Here is a 24,046-nt window from a genome sequence, read left to right on the forward strand (position 1 = left end):
CATATATTGCCCCTCCCGTAACGAATTGAAGGCGGGGCAATATTTACACCACGAGAGGGGCAATATATGTACCATTTTTGAAAATTGAGAGGCAATATTTACACCACTAATAATTCAGGGGTGACATTGATAATTGACATATTATAGAGAGGCGTAAATTACAATTTTTCCCTTTATACATATATAAAATGATATACAATCATGTATATGTATAATTTTTATTTCTTTATTTACTTGTATGTATTGAGGATATTTAAGTAAATTACACATCCGGTGTCCCGATTAATACTACATTGTAACAGAGTCAGTAGTACTCAAAAAAAAAAAAAAGTAAATTACACAACATAATCTAAAATATATACTAAACCAAATATGTTAATGCTACATCCCACAATCTCAATTAAAATTACACAATGTAATCTTATATTACCTCTCGGGCCTCGGCATGTAATCTTATTACCTAAGATAATCTCATATTCTGTGAACTCAACGCTCCCTAACAATGTGTTTGGTTCGTGGAATAGGTCGAGAATGGAATACCATTCTCGAAATAGACATATTCCACTGTTTGGTTCGTCATTCTATTCCCTTTGCAGGGGAATAACCATTTCTAGGGGACCCCTAGTATTAGCTATTCCCAAGTATTCGGAAATAACTTTTATACTAAAATACCAAAAATACCCTTATATATATTATAATAAACCCATGTTCGCTCGGGTCTTTCTCTCCGTCCGTTTAACGGTCCGGAGTCCACCCACGTTCACTCCGGGAGGTACGAGAGCTGGCCCAGGGGGAATCGTCATTTGCGGGAATTGAACCCGAGTTCTCCCGAAATTCCTCCCCACAAAGAGAGCTCACTTGCCACTTGAGCTACCCCATTGGGTTATAATAATAATAATAATAATAATAATAATAATAATAATAATAATAATAATAATAATAATAATCTAAGTTATGAGTTGATTTTCAAAAATAATAATAACACATTTTTTATATAGGGGTATTTATGTCTTTTAAACACATTTCATTTCTATTCCTTAAACTAATCAAACGTTGAAATTACATTCCTAAAGTCTATTCTTTCGGCGAACCAAACAATAGAATACAATTCCTATTATATTCCTTACCTATTCCATTACCTATGAAATACTATTCATATTCTATTAAAATTCATTCCATGAACCAAATATGCTGTAAAAGTGTAGCAGGCTATGTTAGGATAAGTAGATGGGGAATAAAGAATATAAATAATGATGACCAAAGTTAGAGAAGATGGTAATGAATCTAATTAAACAAAGGTATAGTATGGTGTGGATGGGTAAGTAAGTGGTTGTAAGAGTAATGATAAGAGTAATGATAAGTGATGTAAAAATTCATGAGTAATCATAATGGTGATTACATATAAAATTATGTATGATTTTGCACTTGCAAATATATATGGTAAAAAAAAATTAGCCCAACCTGGCTTAAAACCCACAAAATTAGATAAAACAAAGTTTTTATGATTTTTTTTTTTTTGGTTCACGGTCTTTAGTTTGGAATTACTACATTTATTAAATTAAAATAGTTAGTATTTAATAAGAAATAATTTTGTAATGTTCGTTTTTATTTTGAAAAATAAACTAGAAAATTGTTTCTTATTGTTAGCCAAACATTAAAAAATATAATGAAAATATTTTTTGGAAAGTGAGTTATTTTTTAAAATTTATTTTCAAGATTTCAAAATATATCATAAATATGAATTTACTACTTCACCATGAGTTAATAAAGAGCTCATATAATAATTGAACATAACAGATGGAAAGTCACCGGTGGACTATATCGTGGCGGTTTGAAACTGTCACTAAATAACAAAATAACCGCCGCTAATTAAATAACGTTTTTGGTGTAGTGAACATTTTTTTTTGAAGTATTCAATAAAATAATGAAATATCATGTATTAATTTTATTAGGAAAGTATAATTGTATAGCATAACTCATTAATTAACACTCTCTCAGTCTCATTTTATGTGTCTGATTCGGTTAATGATGTTTGATTGGAGTTATTTTTAGTTCTATTTTTCATAATTTTAAATTTAGTATTAGTATATAAAATTTATATATTTAGAAACTACATTAAAAGTATCATTAAACACAAAAATTAAAAATTAAAAATAATTTAAAAAAAGAAGCAAAAAAGAAAGAATTAATTTGACCCATGAATAGTAAATAAGACATGTAAAATTAACTGAGGAGTATCAAAATTTAAACATTGATACAATTATAATTAATTTTAATAAAAATTCGATTCTATTTGATGTAGATTTTTTGGGTTGCCTTCTTGTCAAAGCTAAGTTATGGTGAAATGGGGCACAAATACCTTTGAACCACATTACAACTTCACAAAAGAGGAAATGAGAGAAGTCAAGATATGATTTGCCAAGAGAGTGCAGGCACTATCTTCTACACAAAAGATTCAAAAATGGAAATAAAAGAAAAGAAAGAAAGCTACACCCTTCAAAACCTACCGCTAAAAATCTACAAATGGTTGGTATATATCACTAAATATCTCAAGATTCATCGAATTTCAGAACAAAAACAAATATTTTCACAACATTTTTTTTTTCAAAAAGAAACAAATTAAACAATCTTAAATAGGAATAAAATTTTACATACAAATTTATATACATTGATATATCTTTATTTTATTAAATCAAAACAAATTTAATCAATTCACAAGTAATTAGCAAATATAAAAACGAGGTTTTCTCCTCGCCGGCAAAGGACAACAAGGAGGTAAACCAGCTTAGATTACCCATAGCTGACCGGCTCAAACTCGAGGGTTTGAGGATCGAACCTCCAACCTCTCGGTTGTAAGTAGAGTACTCTTACCACCTGGGTTGTCCTTACGGACTGCAAGTCATGATTCTTTGGCTATCTGGTTGTCATATCCTAATTAAAACCAATTGGTGATAAGTAGAAACATTAACCATTTAACTACATCCTCTATGGTAAGCCACAACGCCACGTCTTGAATCGAATAGGAGTTGAACTCGACCAATTCGATCGACGCCTAACATCAACATATAAAATTGTGTGTGTTGTTGGTCTTGTGTACATGAAATCGCAAGTGAGACAACAATTCGTACTTTTTAGTAAAAATGCAACAATTTTCTATGAGCCAACACATATTAATAATGACATTTCAATGAAAAGTATTACATTATCTCTAATACTTTACGAAAAATAAATAATAATTTTCACTGAAAATATAATAGTTAATGATTCATAAAAAATATTACTCTGTACATATTTATTAGTTTGTATTAAAAAGTATTACATATTTAAAAGCTATGTTATGTAAGAGTTTTGCCTAAATTTTTTGTGAAATTATGTATACAGATAAATATTTTTTCTTTAAACAATAAATAAATACAAAAAGATTCTCACCATAATTTTTCAAGCAAAAAATCTTTGTTTTAAAAAATGATAAATATGCCGTGTGTTGACTGTCCACGATAGCTAGTAAGGTCATAGTTATGTGTGCACAATAGATATGATTTATTAAATAATATTATAATATAGAGTATGATATGGGGAAAAAGAAATGTGGAAGATGCATATATGGGCGTTGCCATGCCTTCATTGAATTGCTAAAATGCAATGAGGAAAAGATGTTGAAGGAAGCTCAGCTCTCTCCCAATTGGCTGGATTCAATTGTGTGGTCGGTTGTATCATATCACAATTCTCATATATGGATATGATAAATTTCGTAAAATATAATGGTATTTAGGTCTTCAATTATGATTTTTTAAAAAAAATTAAAAATAAAAATATAGCGAGTCAATCCACTTTGTATAAAAAAAAAAAAAAGATCGAGATGTATTTATATTTAACGACATTTCAACGATTTTTTTGACTAAGGACAAAAAATGACCATGTCACAAACTATGACCAAATGTAGGTGTTTTGAAAAAAAAAAAAAAAGAAAAAGAAACTATCACCTATAAATTTAGGACAAAAATGAAATTAACTCTAGTAATATTGATAAATATATAAATAAATAAATAAAAATAATACAAGCATTAGGTGGCTCATAAAGTGAGAGCAATAAAGTTAGTGCCTCCCTTAGCTTGGTTTTCAATTGAATTCTGTGGTCTTCATCAAAATAGAAACCATAAATATCTTTTGATTTTTATATAAAAAATACTTATTAATAAATGCCCATGAGATACTTGTTAAGGTGAAACAAATAAATTATAGTGAAAATTCTACAACAATGAATGATAAAAAATCTTCACTATAAAAAATAAAGAATGGTGATATATATATATTTGTAAGTTGAGATATTGCTACTATCTCTTTCTATCTATTTATAATATTTTCATTTTTACTATTTGACATTGTGAAAAACTTTTGCTTTAAATTGAACTTGGGAAAAGGGAAAATCACCATTTTGGTCGCTCAATTGTTTTTAACTGTTAATGTAGTCTTTAGTTTTCAATTTCAACTAATTTGATACTCGAATCATTTAAAATTTCGTGAATTAAACCTTTCGTAGGCACTACATATTGAGGGATCAAAATGGTGATTTCTCCTTTGAAAAAATTAAGAATAAATCTTGTGTAATATTGCTTTCACACGAGGTGGGATTTATCAATAATATTAGTTATTGTACAATTGAAGGCATGAGACATGAGCTATACTAAAAGGGGTTAACCTTGTTTTTAAAAAAAAGGACTTTAGACGAGTAATCGTAGAGCGAGCATGACTCTATTATGTTAGTTCAATGGCTTATGTGAGGTATATGTTAGAGAGGGCTGGTTGCAAATTTATTGGATGCTTGCAAATGTAGCATCAAATGATCTGGGGAGCTTAAATTGGTGAATATTTTTTTTTTTTTGAAAACAAATTGGTGAATATTTTTAAAAGTGTTTATCAATATTTTTAAATTTGGTGAATATATGAGTTTCGAAGATAAAGTTGCCAAAGCTTTCATTTCATTCATGTCATGCTACTTTTAAAGTCGGTCGATGACCCCAATAATTTGGGATATTCATAACTTTTAAATGAAGAAAACTTCATTTTTGATTTAAAATACTTTTTAATTATTTTAAAATCTTTAATTAATTGGTAATTATATGTATGTATTCATTTTAACTAAATTCCAATATCATTTACAATTAATGATCTGTAATAAATTTGTGGGAAAATTAAAGAGGAGATTGAGAAATAAAATAGAAAAAGAAAAGAAAATAAACTTGAAAATACCTAGTTAAGTAGTACCATCATTAGGTAAATATAGAAGGAGAATGTAATAACTCTCATAAATGAGATACTAATGATTTCCTCTTCTATTTGTGAAGAAAATTATTTAAATTAATATTTGAAACTAATATCATACATTATTTCAAATTGAATTTTTTAAAAATTTAAACTAAAAATTAGTTAATTATAGATGAGAGTTATAATTCTATAATTAATCATGAGATAATCACACATTATGTAATTTAGTTTCTCATTTTTAATTTTAGTTAATATGTGGTCCATCAAATGTTCGTTCTGTTGTAAATCTAGCCCCTCAAGTTTTAAACATGGTTAATCTAGTCCCTCAATATCAACTTCCATTTCAAAAATTGGGAGACTAGATTAACCATTTTTACAACTCAATGGACTAGATTTACAATGTAATAAATAATTGTGTAATTACGTTATACATTAACTAAAAATGAAAATAACTACTCAAGCTCTGCGACTACTAAGCACCATGTTGCTGTGCATTCATGTAGTACTTACGATGTTGTGCATTCATGTAGAACATACGGTGCATTCCTTCATAATTAGTTTGCAGGTTCACACAGGAAGACTGGTTCTCATTTGAACGCAACACACATACACACACATTCAATATTATTTTGTGGGAAGTTGTATTGAAATGGTGAAAGTGAGAGATTAATATAATAGTCCGTAATGAGATAGAAACATGAATCATGTGGCCGCTTAGAGTTAATGATGATATGAGATGCGACTGATAACAACCAATTAAGCTAAGCAGCAATTCTCAGCCGTCATTAAGCACTAATTTGAAATCATTTGTTGCTGTTCTTGCTAGGCACTATATGCATGTAAAACGTTCCTTTCAATGGGATCTTTAATTTAGTGCTATGCATGTGATTTACTTTCTTCATATAGAATTCTTTGTTAAATATATTATGGACTTTATACTCTTCATTCTTGAAACAGAAAATTAACTTACAACTTGTCAATCAAGTTTTCTTTATTTGTTGTGATAGATGAATTATTTATGCATGATCTAAGGAATTATTTATAATGATTTAATAGTGAAAAAAAAATTAAAATTATTGATATTAATAGTAATGTGATATAAATAGGTGATATTATTATGTAAATTTAAAATTTTCATATTTAGTTTTTTTAAATACTATCGACTTTATTACAAAGTAGTATATGTTTAATATACTTTTTCTATACTTAATCTTTGCTTTTTTAATAATTATAAAATTAAAATAATTAATTATAGATAAGTGAATAAAATAATAGATGATATGTAGGAGTAGGACACACAATAAAAGGGAGAAAAGGATTATAAAGAAAATATGAGAGGAGATTATATGATAATGTGAAAGAGTTGGGCTCACAAATTGGAGTAAGCATTACAATAATAACGTAACTCTCTTTTTCGAGAATAACGGTGAAACATTTTTCGGCAAGAAATTTTTCGACATAACATTTTTGGGCGATAGTTAGTTGTATTTGTACAAGCTCAAAGATTATAGATAGTTTGCAAAATTATCGGATCACTTATGACAAATTTATAGCAACATTGAGCAAAAATATAAACAACGTGATATGATGAGTAACCTTCTTGAATTGTTTAACATGTGAATTGATGCTAGAAATCTATGCGACAATTTTATCCCCAAATATATCATAATTGAGACAAGTAAGTTTTGACGCGGACATGACGCCTCCGCGTCAAAACTGACTTGCGTCAATTCTGGCGTGAGTTACATACGCTAAAACAAATATGAATTATATTAGGAAAAACAAACCATTGTAAACGCGAAAATTTTAAATTGTATATTCAAAATTCAAAGTATATTGATTACAATGAAGTAGTATGTATTAAACAAAAAATGGGTACAATCTTTGTGTAGAAGTCCTCTGATTTTCTACTAGAAATATACTGATCGGAAGCATGCCGAATTAGAAGTATACCAAGTTCAGAGTATGATGAACTAGAAGTATGCCGAGCTATGCCGAATTGGAAGTATGCCAAGTTCGGAGTATGCCGAACTGGAAGTATGTCGAGTTGTGCGAGTTCGGAGTATGCCGAGTTGTACCGAGTTCGGAGTATGTCGAACTGGAAGTATGCCAAATTGCTAAAGGGCCTCCGGAGTTATGTGGCTTGTTCTTCAATGAAGGGCTTATATTGCAAGCGTGCTCCCGACGCAGACTGCAAGCGTGTCCCTCGTTGCAAATATATTGCAAGCGTATCCTATCAGTGAGATGCTGATCTTCAGAGTTTCAAAGTCTTCTAATCTTCAATGCCTTAATGTCGGGTGTGTAGAAAAAATCTAACAAACACTATCCCTTGATACCACTATTTATAGTGATGGGTGTGTAGAAAAAATCTAACAAACCCTATCCCTTGGATTTAATTTAATATTTTGAATTAAATACAAGGAATGTATCGGGACACCATCATGTCAATTGTCAAGGTTCATGATTTTATATTTTCGAACCAATTTATTATTTATATCATCCACAATTTTCTCAAAATTATATAATCCACATATAATTTTGATCGGTCAAAGCCCGTCAATTTAAATGGTCCAATGGACCCAAATAGCCTAGTCCAACACAATTAATTATTCCTCAATTTGGGCCAACAAACAATTATTCTTAATTAATTAATTAGACCAATTAATAATTTATTGGGGTATTAAATCATCCCAATTAAATAAATATTAGTACAATTAACAAAATTAAAGTAACTAATCACCCATCACAACCCAATAGCCCACAAATCAATCCCTTTAATTTTCAATGCTAACGACCATTTTTTCCTGCAAAAAGGGTAACCCATTTTTGTTTTTCATTTTCTTGTCCAAGTGCAAGAAACTCGACATTTGTGTCCAAGTCATTATTATTCTCAGCGAAATAAGCTATTTTCTTGTTTACATGTGTTTGATTGCTTAGTTTCTTGTTCATTTCTTAATGATAATGTCTAATTGCTTGTAATTGCATATTATGTGTCATAATCATCAGACCAAGAGAACGGCATAACACCCATACCCACCGCAAAAATTCTACACCATGAGTAGAAGTCGACCTTTGGCTGAATGAGTACAAAGCGATCAAATTGTTACAAATATGATAATATGAAAAAAAAAACTTTTGATAAAAAATATTAATCTTTTAATCATTATTGATATGAATCAAACTGAAGAACAAGAAAAGAAAAACTATCATATTAGCGTAAACAAATTAAACATTATTCTATATGGCTAAAAAAATATCAAACTATTAACTATCAAATTGATGTTTACCTGGTGATCAAAAGGATACTTATGAATTTTTTTCTTTCTATAAAAAGGTGATAAAGAAACCTTTTATACAAATGGATAGATGATTTAGTAAGAGTTCTAAGTACCTTATAGCAACTTCACCAAAGAAACAAGGCTGGTCTGGCCACTCGCTTTCCAGCTGCAAAGTTGTACCTGTACCTAGATCAGGGCTTGACCACTACAGCCAATCCAATCTTGGCACTCTTCTCAACTGCCCTAGTATCCACTTCACCAGTGATCGTGAAGACTGATCTTGGGCAGCATTGGTGTTGGATGAGAGCAGTTGCTATGCCACGGTTGTTAACCTTAGCCTTCACTGTTGTCAATGGGTCCAGCGAGTGCTGTGTCCCAATGGTTAGAGTATTCTCATCACTTGAGAAGTTGCGAGTAAATTCTGTACCAGCAGCTGTATTTGTCATTGGGCTCACTGAGTGGTAGTAGGAAGCTGTAAGGGTGTCCCCACTATTCCTGCATTCAAAAGAGTCGCATAATCGAAACCAGCTTGGTTGGCGTGAGCGGCCATGCACTCCTCCCTTAAGAGAGGTCGAGAATTCAAACTCCCTCTCGTATGAAAAAACCAATCTAACCAAAAAAGAGTCACAGAATCGTGCCAAAATAAGAATTAGATGCAAGAATGAACATGTGGAATTCATTTCTGTCCATAATTCACAGTATATGTAGTTCGCGGAACGGATTTTGGGGGAGTAGGATAATTATTCCATAAGGAATGAAGCCAGGAATAGAATAGGAATTCCATTATATTGTTTGGTTTACTGAGGTGACTTTTGGTTTGAGGAATAGACAAGGAATGGAATAGACTCGAGAATTGTATTCTAATGTTTGGTTGGTTTAAGGAATTGAAATAAAATAAGTAGAAATGCAAGCCATCAAAACCTTAGAAGTTGCAAGGGAACACTTGAAAACAACTGGACGAAAATCCAGAGATGCATTTGAAATTTTGAATACTCACAATGTTAAAGAAGCTATTAAATCAGAGGTGGAGAAACTCATGCCAGCATTGCATTTGATGAAATTCCCGGTTGCAGTGTTATATGAGAGATCCGATCCCAGAGCAAGAGAGTTGTTTCCAACAACACCAGAGAAATTGACAAGTGGACTTGCAGTGAGTCCTATGCTCGTACTGATCCCTACATACTCATTCAAGTATTGGAGCTCTACCTGTTAGCCATTTAAATATTATTCAGTCCTAATCATCTCTGTGGTTTCAACACAGAGACAATAATGCAAAAAGAAATGATCAAATTCACCAAAGAAGATACCATCATCTTTGTGGTTTCAACAAAGAGACAATAATGCGAAAAGAAATTATCAAATGCTCCAAAGAAGATACCTTGCCAGATCTCTGGTCTGGAACAATAAAGCTAAGGACTGTCTTCAGTCCTGGGACAGCTTCGTCAACAGTGATAGTTGTGTAAAGCTGCATAGTAAATTAATTTACCATCCAAATGTCAAATTTCCCTGTGACTCAAACTCTTACTGGAAAAAAGAAAGTATTGTCTTTCAATTTAAGGAAAAGGAAGTCAATCTCATCAAAATCGAACTGACAAAATTATGTTCTTCAGACCAGCAGCACGCAACTTTGAACATTTTGATGGGAAGAAAGAAAAGCAAAAGGTTTAGGTCAATCATATTAGACATAAAAACTAGAGATATTGTCACAACCCAATGAAGAAAACATGTACTGAGGAAGAGTCTAAAGTTTGGATAACCAGAAGAGAACAAATAAATACTCCAAAAGAATCATTAATTGCTACGCTTGACATTCATTAAATGCTCACCTAGCACACAAGTTGGCTAGAGTAACTTATCTAAGATGTTTTACAAAAACAATGAATATAGATAACTGACAAAACATAACAAAAAATGAATGAATAAATAAATAATGAGGTCACTGCAAGAATGCACGATACTAATACAATATCCCCCTAGCCCCTACCCCACTCAGCCACTCCACCTTGCAGGTGCTGTAAACACAACTTAGTGCAACTCTTTCACACAATGTTCTCAAGTTTCAAGAACAAATTGAAAAGGAAGGATGGAGGAGGGAATTGAAAGAATAAACAAGCTTCAAGACTCACATTAGAGCTGGTGTCCACTTTAACATCAGTTACGATATTCTTGCTCTTTAGCTGGGTGCTAACATCGGCTAAATATAAATCACCTTTCTTAACACCAGATGAAGTAACAGCCTGAAATAAATGGGAAAAATGATAGCCAAGACAATTGTATCATCAAACTGAATTTTAACAATCAATACATAAAAGGATATGCTAAAATCAAACAAACATTATAAATGCAAGTCCACTTACAAAAGCAGATCCACAAAAGGACTCCTCTACCAATATAAAACACAGAATTCCAGCCAGCCAGCCAGCACAATAGTTATAGTAATCAACTAAGGTTCTCTTCATGTTTCCATCAATTTACTCAACTAACTAGTTATGTACGGAGTAGTTAACTAATCACATTTATTCAAAGTTCAAACAGTTAAATATCAAAATTTCAAATAAAATTAGAATCATTCGTGCGTGTGTGTGAGTACATAGATACATACATACATACATAAGGAGCGGGAAAAAGAGACTGACCACTCCATTGGAGTTGCAAGTAGTGACGGTGAACTTGTGATCGGTCACGTAGTCGTTGTAGAGAAGATCTGAAACAAAAATAATTTACATTTCAGCCGATTCAATGCACACAAATGTATATAACTAAAACACAGTTTTATAGAACAGAAAAAAAAAAATTGAAAATGACCTCTGGCCTTTTTGCCGATGTCGGAGTAAAGACCGGGGACTTTCACCATTTCCACTGTTCGTTTCACCGGAGCTTGTAGAGAAGGGAATGATGGCCAAAAGGGGTTTTGATTTTCAGTTGCAGAGAGAATCGGAGCTCTCAGCTCTATGTTGAACGATAATTTTACCTCAACCACGAAACTTTCAATTTGGCCCTCAATATGTTTAATATTTGTTTAGTTTCATTTTTCAAAGGATCAAATATAATTTTACTTGTCAGCAATTCTTTTAATATTTTGGAGATTAATAATGTGTAATTTCTTATTAGATAACTTATCATTTTTAATGTTAAAAATAGTTTTGACTGGATGCATGAGTTGGTCCGAACTTCGAAGAGAATCTCTCAATTTTGACACCCACCTTTAACCTCAGTCACTTAAGGCATTGGCCGTGACCTGGACTGAGCTGGGTTTTTCTTAGGTTAGGTCGCTTACGACCCATGACACGATAACTTATAATGTGGGCTCGTTTCGATTAGGAATATAGAAATTCGATCGTGTTAAAAGAAAATTGTGTTTAGAAAATTCATTGAATAAATAAAAATTATGGCTCGCCCCTTTTATTAAGCAATTTTTATTTACTAAAATACATCAGTGTAAAAAGTTGAAGACGTTAATTAACTGCCAACCTCTAATTAGTGAATGGCCATCCACACTTCCCGCCATTACACGCATCCTCAAACATATGTTTTTCCCTCCACTACTATAGGAATATATGACTCTGTATATATGTGTGTCTAACCTGGTTGTGTTTCTTAATGCTTGGGAGCTAATTCCCACAGCAAAATCCCAATTACAACTATATCTATATACATAGACATAGGGGTATCTATAGATTAGCAAATTAAAAGTGGAAAGACCAAAGAATTGATCTTTGGAAATTAATTAGCGAGTATGAGGGGGTTGATCAAGAACCAGCAGATTTCAATTTACTTGTTCTTTCTCCTCCTTGTAGTTGCTGCTACATTGCAGGCGGATATCGCAGAATATGACGCCTATTTGAAGAAGAAAGCCGATGAAGCCTTGCAATCGTCCCTGCAGGCTTACTACGACAATCCTGAGGAAGTCACAGATGATTTTAATGCGGAAGTTGGACAGTAAGTCCCTTTTTAATTAATTACTACGTATATATTAAACGTACAATACTGATGGAATATATAAGTTTGTACCCCACATCTAAGGCCTCACGTCTCTTGTCTTGAAGAACGGGTGAATAGGGATAAATCACAGAATATGTTTAATGCTGGTTTATTTCTTAGGTTCTTACCCTTTGCAAGCCGGGTTCGAACCCAGGCATTTGTTGGCCACAACAATCACACTTGACTTTCACCACTAAGTTATGTCTTCGGACATATGGAATATATAAGTTTGAATCTAAAACCAAAAAATATCTCGGGACCAGATGGAATATATAAGTTTGAATCTAAAACCTAATGGTCCTTACCTTCCTACTTTGGGGAGCTTGTGAGAGGAGGTAAATGGTGTCTCAGTGGTACAGTGATATCCTTTGTAGGGTTCGAACCCAGGCATTTATTGGCCACCACAACCACACTCAAGCTTTCACCATTGAATTATGTCCTAGGACCAAATGAAATATATAAGTTTGAATTTTAAACTTAAGGATACTTATTTCCCTACTCTGGTGAGCTTCTGAGAGCGCATTTGCTGACCACCACAGTCACACTCAAACTTTCACCTAAGGGTCCTCACCCTCCCTGCTATGCTCTGGGAAGCTTGTGAGAGAAAGTAAATTGTGCCATGACAGTGACACAGTAATCTTAGTGCTTGTTTATTTTCTAGAATTTTACACTTTGAGGGTTTGAACCCGAGCATTTACTGATCACCACAGCCACACTCAGACTTTCATGTACAACTGAGATATGCCCTGGGACAATAGAATATATATAATGATAGAAGTGTGTTAATGCATGCAGTACGATAATGAATTGGACCACTACGAGAAGGCACCTTAAAGAAAAAAGGGGAAGCCATTGCAAGGCAACAAACCCCATAGACAGATGCTGGAGGTGCGATCGGAACTGGGCAAAGAACAGAAAGAGGCTAGCGCTCTGCGCCCGCGGCTTCGGGCGTGGCACCACGGGGGGAATAAAAGGCCGATTTTACGTGGTAACCGATTCATCTGATAACGATCTGGAGAATCCCAGGCCAGGAACGCTTCGATACGCAGTGATTCAAGAAGAGCCACTTTGGATCATCTTCAAGAAATCAATGGTAATAACACTTAAGCAGGAGCTGATTATAAATCACGACAAAACCATTGATGGGCGAGGGGTGTCTGTGCACATTGCGTATGGTGCTGGGTTGACCATACAGTTTGTGAGGAATGTGATCATCCATGGCATTAAGATTCACCACATTTTGCCCAAAATGGGTGGGATGATTAGGGACTCTGTGAATCATATTGGGCTCAGGACGATGAGCGATGGAGATGGGATCTCCGTCTTTGGGTCTAACCATGTCTGGCTTGACCATCTCACCATGTCCAAATGCAGTGATGGACTCATCGACGCAATCATGGCTTCCACTGCTATCACCATCTCAAACTGCAAATTCAATCACCACGACCACGTAAGTTATTAATTAATTAATCATGCGTGCATGCATATATATTTTTTTATTTTCAAAAAGTACTGACGTACAACATAACTAACTGTTGGGAGATCGGTAAAGGGTCAAGCCCAACACAAGGTAATTAGGAGATTGTTAGGTGAATGCTTGAATGCGTGAGTTGTAAGCCTGGGATCTTAACAAGTGGTATTTTGAATCCCAACAAGGGTGAAAACTGTGCCATTAATGCTGCTGGCAGGTGTTGGGGAATTGTCCACACAAGGTGACTAGAGGAATGGGTTAATGACTGAAATGGACAAAGGTTAAAGACGAGTGGATTGGATAAAAATATGCACTTTTTAAAACTTATACATTCTTATACATTTTTTGGGAAAACTCCATTAATACGAGAAATGCAAGTCCCAATATAGTTTTTCCAAAAAAAATGTACAAATTTTAAAAAAGTGTCTATTTTTGTATGTTCCTCTCAATTTTTGCCCTTTCAGCCAATACCCATGAGAGGAATTGAGCTGCAGTTGAAGCTAGTCGGTGTTAGGAAATTGTCCAGCACCACGTAACTAAGGAAATTGTTGTGTAGAGGGTTGAACGACCAAGTCCAACACTTTGCCTCCCGAAAATGTAAGGGTATAAGAAAAAAAAAATTCTCTAGTCGTACTTGATCTAACCAGTAGTACCCGAGCCAAGTAACGGGTTCGAGCTCCAATAAAAACTCTGCAATTAAGACTGGCAGGTAGGGATGGCAATTCAACCCGCCCCCGACGGGAAAAATCGATCCCCGCTCCGATGGGGGCGGGTTCGGGGAATTATTTCAGGGAACGGGGACGGGGAGGGTATTCCCCGCCCCGACCCCGACCCCGATCCCCGCCCCATCCCCGATTTCCCGTATATTATTATATTATATATTATATATTATTTATATACCAAGTATATAAGAAATTAAAAGTTAAAATCCTAGAAGTTCATTTGTTTTGTTATGAACTTATATTTGGACTTTGGACTTTGAAGGAGTTTGAAACAATTTAAAGTGTTTGGGCATTTTATGATTATGTATTATTGTTTGAAAGTTTGAAACTTTGGATATTCATAGTAAGTTTGAAACTTTGGATATTTTAATTTTATTGATTTAATGTATGTTGAATTTGGACTTTGTTTAAGGATTCAATGTTTAGTTTCTTTTTTATAATATTAGTTTTTTTTAATTTACATAATTCAACAAAATTCTAGCGGGGATTCCCCGTCCCCGAAAAATCCCCGCCGGGGAACGGGGTGGGGACGGGGAATGTGGAGGGATTTCGGGGACGGGGACCCCATTCCCCGCCCCCGTCCCGTCCCATTGACATCCCTACTAGTAGGCGTTGATGAGGGAATTGTACATATGGTTGGTTAGAGCCTAGAGGCCGATTATTAGGCAAGGTTTGAAACTTGAAAGACCAAGTCTATACCCTGCCTCTTAAAAATGTAACTGTATAAAGAAAAGAAGTTAAGCATCTGTTATTATTGACTGTAACTTTTGGCAGTAAGCAATTAATACTAGCACTTACCTACATACATATATGCATAGGTGCTGCTGTTGGGTGCGAGTGACTCGTTTTCAGAAGACGCCATCATGCAAGTGACAGTGGCATTCAATCGGTTTGGGAAGGGCTTGGTTCAGAGGATGCCAAGGTGCCGATGGGGGTTCTTCCATATCGTCAACAACGACTATTATAAGTGGGGAATGTATGCCATTGGAGGTAGCTCCAGACCCACCATTGTGAGCCAGGGCAACAGGTTCAAGGCCTCCAGCAATCCATTCACTAAGCAAGTAACCAAGAGGGAAATCGTTCCAAAAAATGTGTGGGGAAACTGGCAATGGAGATCAGAGGGGGATTTGTTCTTGAATGGAGCCTACTTTGTAGAGTCGGGGAAAGATCTCAACCGCAACAACACTCGTTTCAACAACACTAACAGAATCAAACACAAGCCCGGCTCGTATGTTGGGCGTCTCACTCGAACTTCTGGCGCACTAAAGTGCAAGGTCGGCAGATTTTGCTAAATAATTATGTTTAGGATTAACATCAACTCCAAATTAAATCTTCTTTTACAGCAAATTAAAGCTAAGGATCGGAAGACCAAAATTAAGAGAAAAACATCATCATATAAGTGAGAAAACAAATGGCTGCTGCACTGTAACTATTTTATTAACTTCTCTGTCTCTTTTCTCATTGTTCTGTCAGGCTTATTCAAAAGAAAAATACTACTGAACTCCCAAGTTCTACTCCCTATTTTTATTCTTTTGGTACGAGTTATATTATATGGACTCTCAAATCTTACTCCCTGATGTGGCGAGCACTGATAATCTATTTTTTTTTTTTTCATGTGGATCCAATACAAGTGTTTATATCAAGATTTTGTGTGAGGGAGTAGAAAACGAGAGTACATATAGTATTTTCTCCTTTGTATATGTGAAAGATAAACTATCATATCTTATCACGTCAGGAAGTAAAAGTGATTGAGTAGAGAATGGTAGTGCATGTAATAGAACTATATTCAAAAGAGAGATATATGACATCTTCTCAATTCCTCAAAAAGAAAAATACTAGATGGCCTCTCATTTCTTATTCTCAATCCCTACTCCTCACAAATCCCGACACTTTTTTGGGAGCTACATGAAAAATATCATATTCTTGTTTGTCACATCATAAAGGAAATGTGAGGTAGTAAAATTTGGGAGTAAATATAAATATGTAATAAACTCTTCCCAAATGTAACTTCTATTGTATATATTAAACAACACAATCTATTTGTTCCACTATCTGTTTGACGTTACTGCACTTTTGTTACTTTAATTTTTTACACAAGACTTATTTGCATGGGAATGTGCATTGATATGTTACATTAATTACAACAAGGTTGAGTGTATTATTGAAACATCTTGAATGCACTATCTATTATCTACTGATGCACAATCAAGCTTAGCTTGTCCTAGTGCATATCTAAAGGTCGTAATAATTACAAAAATATCATATTTTTTTCCAAATTTTCAGTCTTGTCTATCATGTCATCCTAGATATATGGTTGAAAGGTTGTACGCTTTAATTTTAGAGTTAGGGTTGTGTGAGATCAAGACTATCCTTACACCGGATATCATTTCAGGGAATGGACTGGAAGGGTGTCAAAAGAGAATTGATTAAGCACAAACCATACATGCCAAAAGTGTTTATAAGCCAATTCTAACAATTTGATTTAGGAATTTCATAGAAATAATCAAGTAATAATCGTTAAAGCACAATGAAGCATCTATAACAATAGCAAGCTCAATCCAATTAAATCACAATAGCAAATCTAGCTACTCATCATGATTTGACTTGCATAGTAAAAGCACAATGAAATTGCATCATTTATTGTAAGCACAAATGAAATTGAAGGAATTGAAATGTAGGTAATGAAAACCTAGCTTTGATCCATAAATGTAGAGTAAAGACGCAAGCTTGAGTTGAAGTTGTAATTGAATTGCAATCTTGAATTGAAATCAAATCTAACCTTATTCTAAGTGGAGAGAAGTTAGAAGAGAGTGAAAATATCAAAATCTCCCTTTAATAATTGCCTATCCCCTTTTATATTAGTTGAAGTCACGCCTGATTGTAGAATATTGGGCTCGCTCACGATTGACATCACATCGTGATGCTATTCACGAAAATTTTATTTTGTGCCGCAGTTCAAGTTTCTTAGTCTTATTAATAAAAGTAAAAATTGCACTTTTCATCCCTATGTTATAGGATAATTGTAGAATTCGTCTCTTAAGTGTTGGTTATACTCACTTTTCGTCTTTAATCTATCATTAGTGTTGTTCTTTTGTCCCTAAGTTATACTAAAATTGCAAATTCCGTGCCTAATATTTTGTTACTAAAGGGAAGAAAAGTGCAACGTCAATAATAGCTTAAGAACAAAAAGTGAGTATGATCAACAATTAAGGACAAATTCTACAATTATCATATAACCTAAGGACAAAAAGTGCAATTTTCCTTAATAATTAAATATAAATTTATAGAGTTAATACCACCAATGGTCCTCCGAGTATTAGCAATATACCAGTGGTGGTCTCTCGTCTTTAAAACGATCAGGATTCGTCCTCTATCTTTTTCAAAATAACCACCCGTGATCATCCGTTAGGTTGGGTGTCAATTGAACGTTAATTTTTTAGGGCAAAATTAGCATTAAAATTATTTCATTGTTTGCTATTCTTCGTGGCTGGAATTTACCCCAATTTCCTTCGCCAAAATCAATTTCCCCCAAAATGAAGAACTTGAGCTTAGGAAAAGTTTTGTGGTTTTTCTGTCATTGACCGCTAGCCCCTTCTCCAAGTTGGAATCTGCAAAATCAGACCTACAAACTACAATTCCATTCTTCTTACAATCATCTGAAAACCCTCTCTAAACCCTCAGCCGCCGCTATGGGAACGCTGGAAACTTCAAGGGAACCATGCCCCGATCGGATCCTAGACGACGTCGGCGGCGCACTCGACTGCTCCATTGTCTACGTCCGCCTGAAGGAGGATCTGTGGAACTCCATCATCGCTGGAGCCGCCACGGGCGGCGTCCTCTCCCTCTGGCAGGGCCTCGGCGCCTCTGCGGATCTACATCGATGACCCTATGGCACCCCAGGTGGGGTCCAGCAAGCGCCGCCAGAGTCTTCCCCGTCCTCGATCGCATCGTCGTGGTTCGAAGGATTGTTCGGAGGAAACAAAGAGGAAGAGAAGAAGAGCAGCGGCGTAAAGACGGAGATTCTAGAGAGCTTTGATTCGCCCATCCCACCAACATTCGACTTAAAGTGAAATTCCCTTCAAATTCAAAGCTAAATTTTTAGTTTTTGTTGTAGAAAAATTGAAATTAGTTTTATTATGAGAATCGGATTCAAGGCTTTAGTAGAATAGTAGCAAATGTATGTTTCCTTTCCCATCAATATATGAATTTTTGCAATTTTCAAACAGCTGAGAATTTGTAATTTATGTATATACAAATAAATATGATTTCCAAGAATCTTGAATACTGTTCATCTTGATCATTGCTTTTTAGTGAATGTTCATGGTATAATGCCCATGCCTCTCAAGTAAATCAAATGGAAGCTTAAGAAGACTTGCTTATATATCCATCTTCTTATTGCGTACATGAATTGTTTGTCATTGCTACAATGGCGATGGAGTTTTTTTCATCCTCATCCATGGCATAAAATGGTCCATCCTCATACGAAGCCTCCATTGGCAAGACAACTTGAAGAACTTGAGCGTAGGGCTGACAATTGAGGGAAAATGACGCTCTCAACTAGAAAACTTGAGCTTAAACATCAAATACATGGAAATGACCCGTTTGCCCTCATTTTTAACGTCAGTTTGACACCGTTTTTACGAGAAGACCACGGGTGGTTATTTTGAAAAAGATAGAGGACGAATCTAGGTCGTTTTAAAGACGGGGGACCACCACTAGTATATCGCTAATACTCGGAGAACCATTGAAGGTATTAACTCTAAATTTATATAATGTCATATCAAATAATAGATATTAGTGAATAATTTTGGTCCCCGAGCTTGATACTTTTACATGCGTGTATTTTTTAGTTTTATTATTTGTATTTCAACCAAATAATTAGAAATGATGACCCCACCAAAAGATAAGGATGGATCTTGTTGTGAGGTGCCACTTGAAAGTAAACTATAAAAATGGTTTTTTTTTTCTTTTGGAAAAACTATAAAAATGGTTTTCAAAAACAAAAACAGAAACAACACAAAACATTTTAATAAAATCCTCCTTTTCTAAAAATAAAAGAAAACACAAAACAAAACAAAAAAAAAAAGGTTTTCAAATATACATTTGCACATTACTCAAAAATCATAAAAACAAAATCTGGTAATAGAATTTGTTAACCTTACTCAAAATGTTAAAAAAATTTGTTAGAAACATGCGTTATTGCTTTATTGCTTGATTTGTGGCAAATGATTATTTAATGCAGCTGGAGGTTGAATCTGCAAGAAAAGTCCAGCTGTAATTAATAAGTCATATTTTAGCAAGATCTAAAGTTCAATACCTAGGATATATAATATACACAACTTTTGACCTTTCAAACTCTCTTTCTTACTCTTTCATCTGAAAATGGTTCTTTGGTTCTTCATTTTCTCATGTTTGTTATCTTCTTCTCTTTTCTTCTGCTCCATATTGAGGGCTGAGCTAATTACTTCCCTCCCTGGCCAGCCTTCAAATATTACCTTCAAACAATACTCAGGTTACATTGTTACAGATGCTCACCATGGCCGTGCTCTATTCTATTATTTCGTTGAAGCAGAGGCACAAAATCCACTCTCTCGCCCCCTTACATTCTGGCTCAATGGAGGTAATCTAATAATATCTTTCCTTCTATCTGTTAGGATAATTCTTAATTGGATCAAACACTTATCACTATGCTATTCAAAAGCTATAGCTACTTAGCTAGTAGCGAATGTGCAACTTTTATTTTCTTATAGATTGTCATCACATTTTCGAGAGACAAGGTGCTGGATTTGGGCCTACACCAGCCTCGCCCCAACAATTTCCTTAGCCACCAATTGCTGGACTTGGCTATTTACTGGCTTTCGCCCAATAGTAACTTAATTTCATGACTTAATAATGGCCATGTTGGTAACGTAGTTAGCTTATCAATCAATTTTGACTTATTTGACCACTATATATTAATTGTTTCACTTGTTTTTTTTTTAGTTGTTTCACTTGGTTAAACAATCAATATGAATTTTTTATTAATTAAGTTTTTATAACAATTTATTGCTCCAAAATGCTAAAATTCAAAAAGTTACTCACAACAGCTTTTTCGATCAATTTTTTGAGAAAGTAATTTACATATAATCAGCTATCAATTAATATCTATTTACCAAACATTCCCAATATCTTACATAGGCCCTGGCTGTTCATCTCTTGGCTATGGTGCGTTTATGGAGCATGGTCCGTTTCAGCCAGGGAGAGATGGCAACTTGGTTAAGAACAAGTATTCTTGGAATTTAGGTGAAGCTTTCTTACATTTTCTTTAATTTTTTCAATGCTATGGTGAAGTTTTTTGTTTGAATTTGATCCATGATGACTAACTTGATCTACAAAGATCAACAGAATCAAATATGTTATACGTAGAGTCCCCTGTTGGAGTTGGATTTTCCTACTCAAACACGAGCTCGGATCACTTCAATTCGAATGATACTAAAACTGGTTAGTCCATACATTCTCTGGATTTGTAGTTTCTGTAGTGTTTCCAGTTAAGTCCATTGACTTGATCCTTTTCGTTCTTCGGTTTCTGCAGCTCAGGACAATCTGCGTTTCTTTCTCGAGTGGTTCAAGAAATTCCCACAATACCGAAATTCGGATTTGTACTTAGCTGGGGAGAGTTATGCAGGTTGTCTGAAATGCTAATGGGTTAATTTTTGTTGTGTGCAGAAAATATTACTGAAATAGTGAAATATTTCTTCTCAAAATGTTAACAGGTCACTATATACCACAGCTTGCAGATCTGATGCTAAAATACAACAAAAAGAAAAACATCAGAGCTTTCAAGCTGAAGGGCATTGCAGTAAGTTTCTGAACTCTATTACAATGCAGTATCTGTTCATAACTACTTTCTCAACTACTGAAGCACAAAGAGTAAATATCGCCTCTACTGAGTCTCGAACCCACTCCTCAATATCGCCTCTACTGAGTCTCGAACCCACTCCTTCCATATGGGAGTGCAATATGGCCTCCACTGAGGCTCGAATACACCCCTTCTATATGTGAGTGCAACCGGGTGCCACTAGACCACAAAGCCTGGCAAGTTTCTGTTAATTACAGGTAAATCCACATTTTTTCTACTTTGCATACAAAGCTTTATACTTTCCCTATGTGTTACAGCTGGGAAATCCACTTCTGGATATCGATATCAGCATAGATGCGGCTGAGTTTCTGTGGTCTCATGGAGCCATATCCGATGATTTGCTTGAAATGAAACGATCAATCTGTAACGACACACGGGCCATTTTGGAGTACATCAATGGAAATGTGTCGAAGGAGTGTGCTCTAGTCAACGATGCCACCGGGGAGGAGATGGGGGATGATATTGATTCTTCTGATCTCCTCTTGCCAATATGTTTGTCCGAAAATGCAAAACAGCAAATGGTTTTCTTTAGAAATAAACTTGTCACCACCCATAAAAAGGCAAGTGGTCCAAGTGTATATATTACTGTTGCCTTCTTTACTTTCTGCCATTATTATTGTTTCTTGTTCTTGTTAATCTCAACAGTATCTCATGGCAGATTGATAAGAGAGCTGCAATTGGTGATCCATGCCTTACGGAACGGATATATATGTATTTACGTAGACCTGAAGTACAGAAAGCAATGCATGCTAATACAACTCACCTTCCACGGACCTGGGATTTCTGTTCAGGGTTTAAATTCCTAACTCTCTGATCTTTCATATATTTCTACCTCAGATTTATGAGTTTTTGGGTAATGTTTCTCTCGGTTTGTTTGTAAAACTGAACAAACTCATCAATGTTGCAGAAGTACTCTTAAATACCAGATGCAAAATCTAGCTTCCAATATTATGCCTACACTGTCAGAAATTCTTAAACATCACATCCCCATTCTGCTTTTCAGGTGAGTGAGTATTATGAGATTTGCTTTTAACCCGTGACCTGAGTCTGATACCCATTGGTATATCAAACGCTTACCAGTATGCCAAAAACTATAGCTTGTAGTGAAGGTGAAGCTTTATTTCCTTATATCGTCACACATTTTCGAGAGTTAGGGTATTGACCTTGACCTTTTACTAGCCTCTGCCCAGCAATCCCCTAGCCAGTAGCCACATGATGTTGGACTTGGCCATAAACGGCCTCCTCCGCGCAACAAATGCATTATATTAAATCTGTTTTAAAGGTCTTAATTGAGAATATAATAGTACGTGTTGTGCAGTGGAGATCAAGATACAAAAATCCCTGTCACACAAACTAGAACCATTGCAAATATGCTTGCCAGAGAGTTGAAACTCATAGCCATTGAAAGACATGGTCCTTGGTATGATGGGGATCAGGTATATATGTTACTAATTAACAGACTCCATAAGAGAAGTACTTAGCTTTCACTTGGCTAATAATGTTGTATGTTTTGCAGATTGCAGGGTGGAGTCAATCATTTGGTGGGTCAATCTCTGGAAAAAATGTCACCCTTTTGACATTTGCTTCAGTTAGGGGTGGAGCACATGAAGTGCCATTCACTTCTCCCTCACAAGCCCTCACTCTTTTTGGCACTTTTCTTAAAGGATACCCTCCACCCAGAGCAAATGCCATTGCTTGAATTTTCTGGACTCAGAATTACTTCTCTCTGTATTTTACTTTTGCATTGGATGTATTTGTGGATGAAACAAATAACACACAGCTAGCTGATGATGTATCAAGCTCAATCTATTCTCTGTTAAACTTGGAATGAAGTAGACATACAACAATATCTTAGTTCTCCTTTATACTAATGGAATATTGGAATGTGTTCTTAGTTGGTATATGATGTTGCATAATGAAATGAGTGTTGGAAAATTAAGGGTTTGGTGGATTTAATTATTTGGATTAAAATTATTAGAAAATCAGATGATCTCGGACAATCTCACTAGCTATGTTGATAAAATCTTTGCAAAATTCAACAAAGATGATACTCCGTAGTCAATTGGCCAGGACGCTGTTAGATACTAACGTACATCTATCCACGAGAACAGAACAAGATTGGAAGGTTCATGTGTAAGATATATCATCGTTTACACAAACGACAATATGGTATAAAGTAAATATGTGTTTATAAATGAATGTTCAAAGGTTAACACCTACATATCTTATGCAGGGATCGTCCATTGAATACTATCGTGTCGGTTTCCAGTCCCAAACATAAATAATTTTCATTCATGTAAAAGATTGTCACACAATTAGCTAAAATTGGCATATAAAATGGTCATTTTGAGGCAAATTTTTGAGTGTGGTCCACTTCTAATTTGGGCAGGGTCAAAGTGGATTTTGTTTCTCCTATATGAGAGGTTCAATT

The 24,046-nt window shown here is 34.7% G+C and overlaps 3 protein-coding genes and 1 pseudogene across 3 annotated transcripts; 3 read left to right on the forward strand and 1 right to left on the reverse strand.

Moving 5' to 3' along the window:
• Positions 1-8,526: 8,526 nt before the first annotated feature.
• LOC116027956 (mitochondrial outer membrane protein porin of 36 kDa-like) lies at positions 8,527-11,484 on the reverse strand. The gene is made up of 6 exons (XM_031269752.1): positions 11,349-11,484; positions 11,180-11,247; positions 10,670-10,780; positions 9,922-10,008; positions 9,541-9,749; positions 8,527-9,038 (listed from the first exon to the last, which is right to left on the reverse strand). The coding sequence occupies exons 1-6, from the start codon at positions 11,395-11,397 to the stop codon at positions 8,735-8,737; spliced, it is 828 nt and encodes a 275-aa protein (XP_031125612.1). The 5' UTR covers positions 11,398-11,484; the 3' UTR covers positions 8,527-8,734.
• A 675-nt stretch (positions 11,485-12,159) lies between these two features.
• Positions 12,160-16,589, forward strand: LOC116027885 (pectate lyase-like). Its single transcript, XM_031269652.1, has 4 exons — positions 12,160-12,482; positions 13,320-13,974; positions 15,536-15,991; positions 16,191-16,589. The coding sequence occupies exons 1-4, from the start codon at positions 12,280-12,282 to the stop codon at positions 16,215-16,217; spliced, it is 1,341 nt and encodes a 446-aa protein (XP_031125512.1). The 5' UTR covers positions 12,160-12,279; the 3' UTR covers positions 16,218-16,589.
• A 1,699-nt stretch (positions 16,590-18,288) lies between these two features.
• On the forward strand, positions 18,289-18,787 carry LOC116027668 (annotated as a pseudogene).
• A 1,288-nt stretch (positions 18,788-20,075) lies between these two features.
• LOC116027667 (serine carboxypeptidase-like 46) lies at positions 20,076-23,516 on the forward strand. The gene is made up of 10 exons (XM_031269378.1): positions 20,076-20,337; positions 20,895-20,999; positions 21,102-21,197; positions 21,289-21,381; positions 21,470-21,555; positions 21,873-22,175; positions 22,274-22,407; positions 22,523-22,618; positions 22,934-23,051; positions 23,132-23,516. Exons 1-10 carry the CDS (start codon positions 20,100-20,102, stop codon positions 23,312-23,314), a joined length of 1,452 nt encoding a protein of 483 aa, XP_031125238.1. The 5' UTR covers positions 20,076-20,099; the 3' UTR covers positions 23,315-23,516.
• The last annotated feature ends 530 nt before the right edge of the window (positions 23,517-24,046 follow it).

This window comes from Ipomoea triloba, chromosome 8 (assembly GCF_003576645.1).
Source record: "Ipomoea triloba cultivar NCNSP0323 chromosome 8, ASM357664v1".
Classification (NCBI taxonomy): domain Eukaryota; kingdom Viridiplantae; phylum Streptophyta; class Magnoliopsida; order Solanales; family Convolvulaceae; genus Ipomoea; species Ipomoea triloba.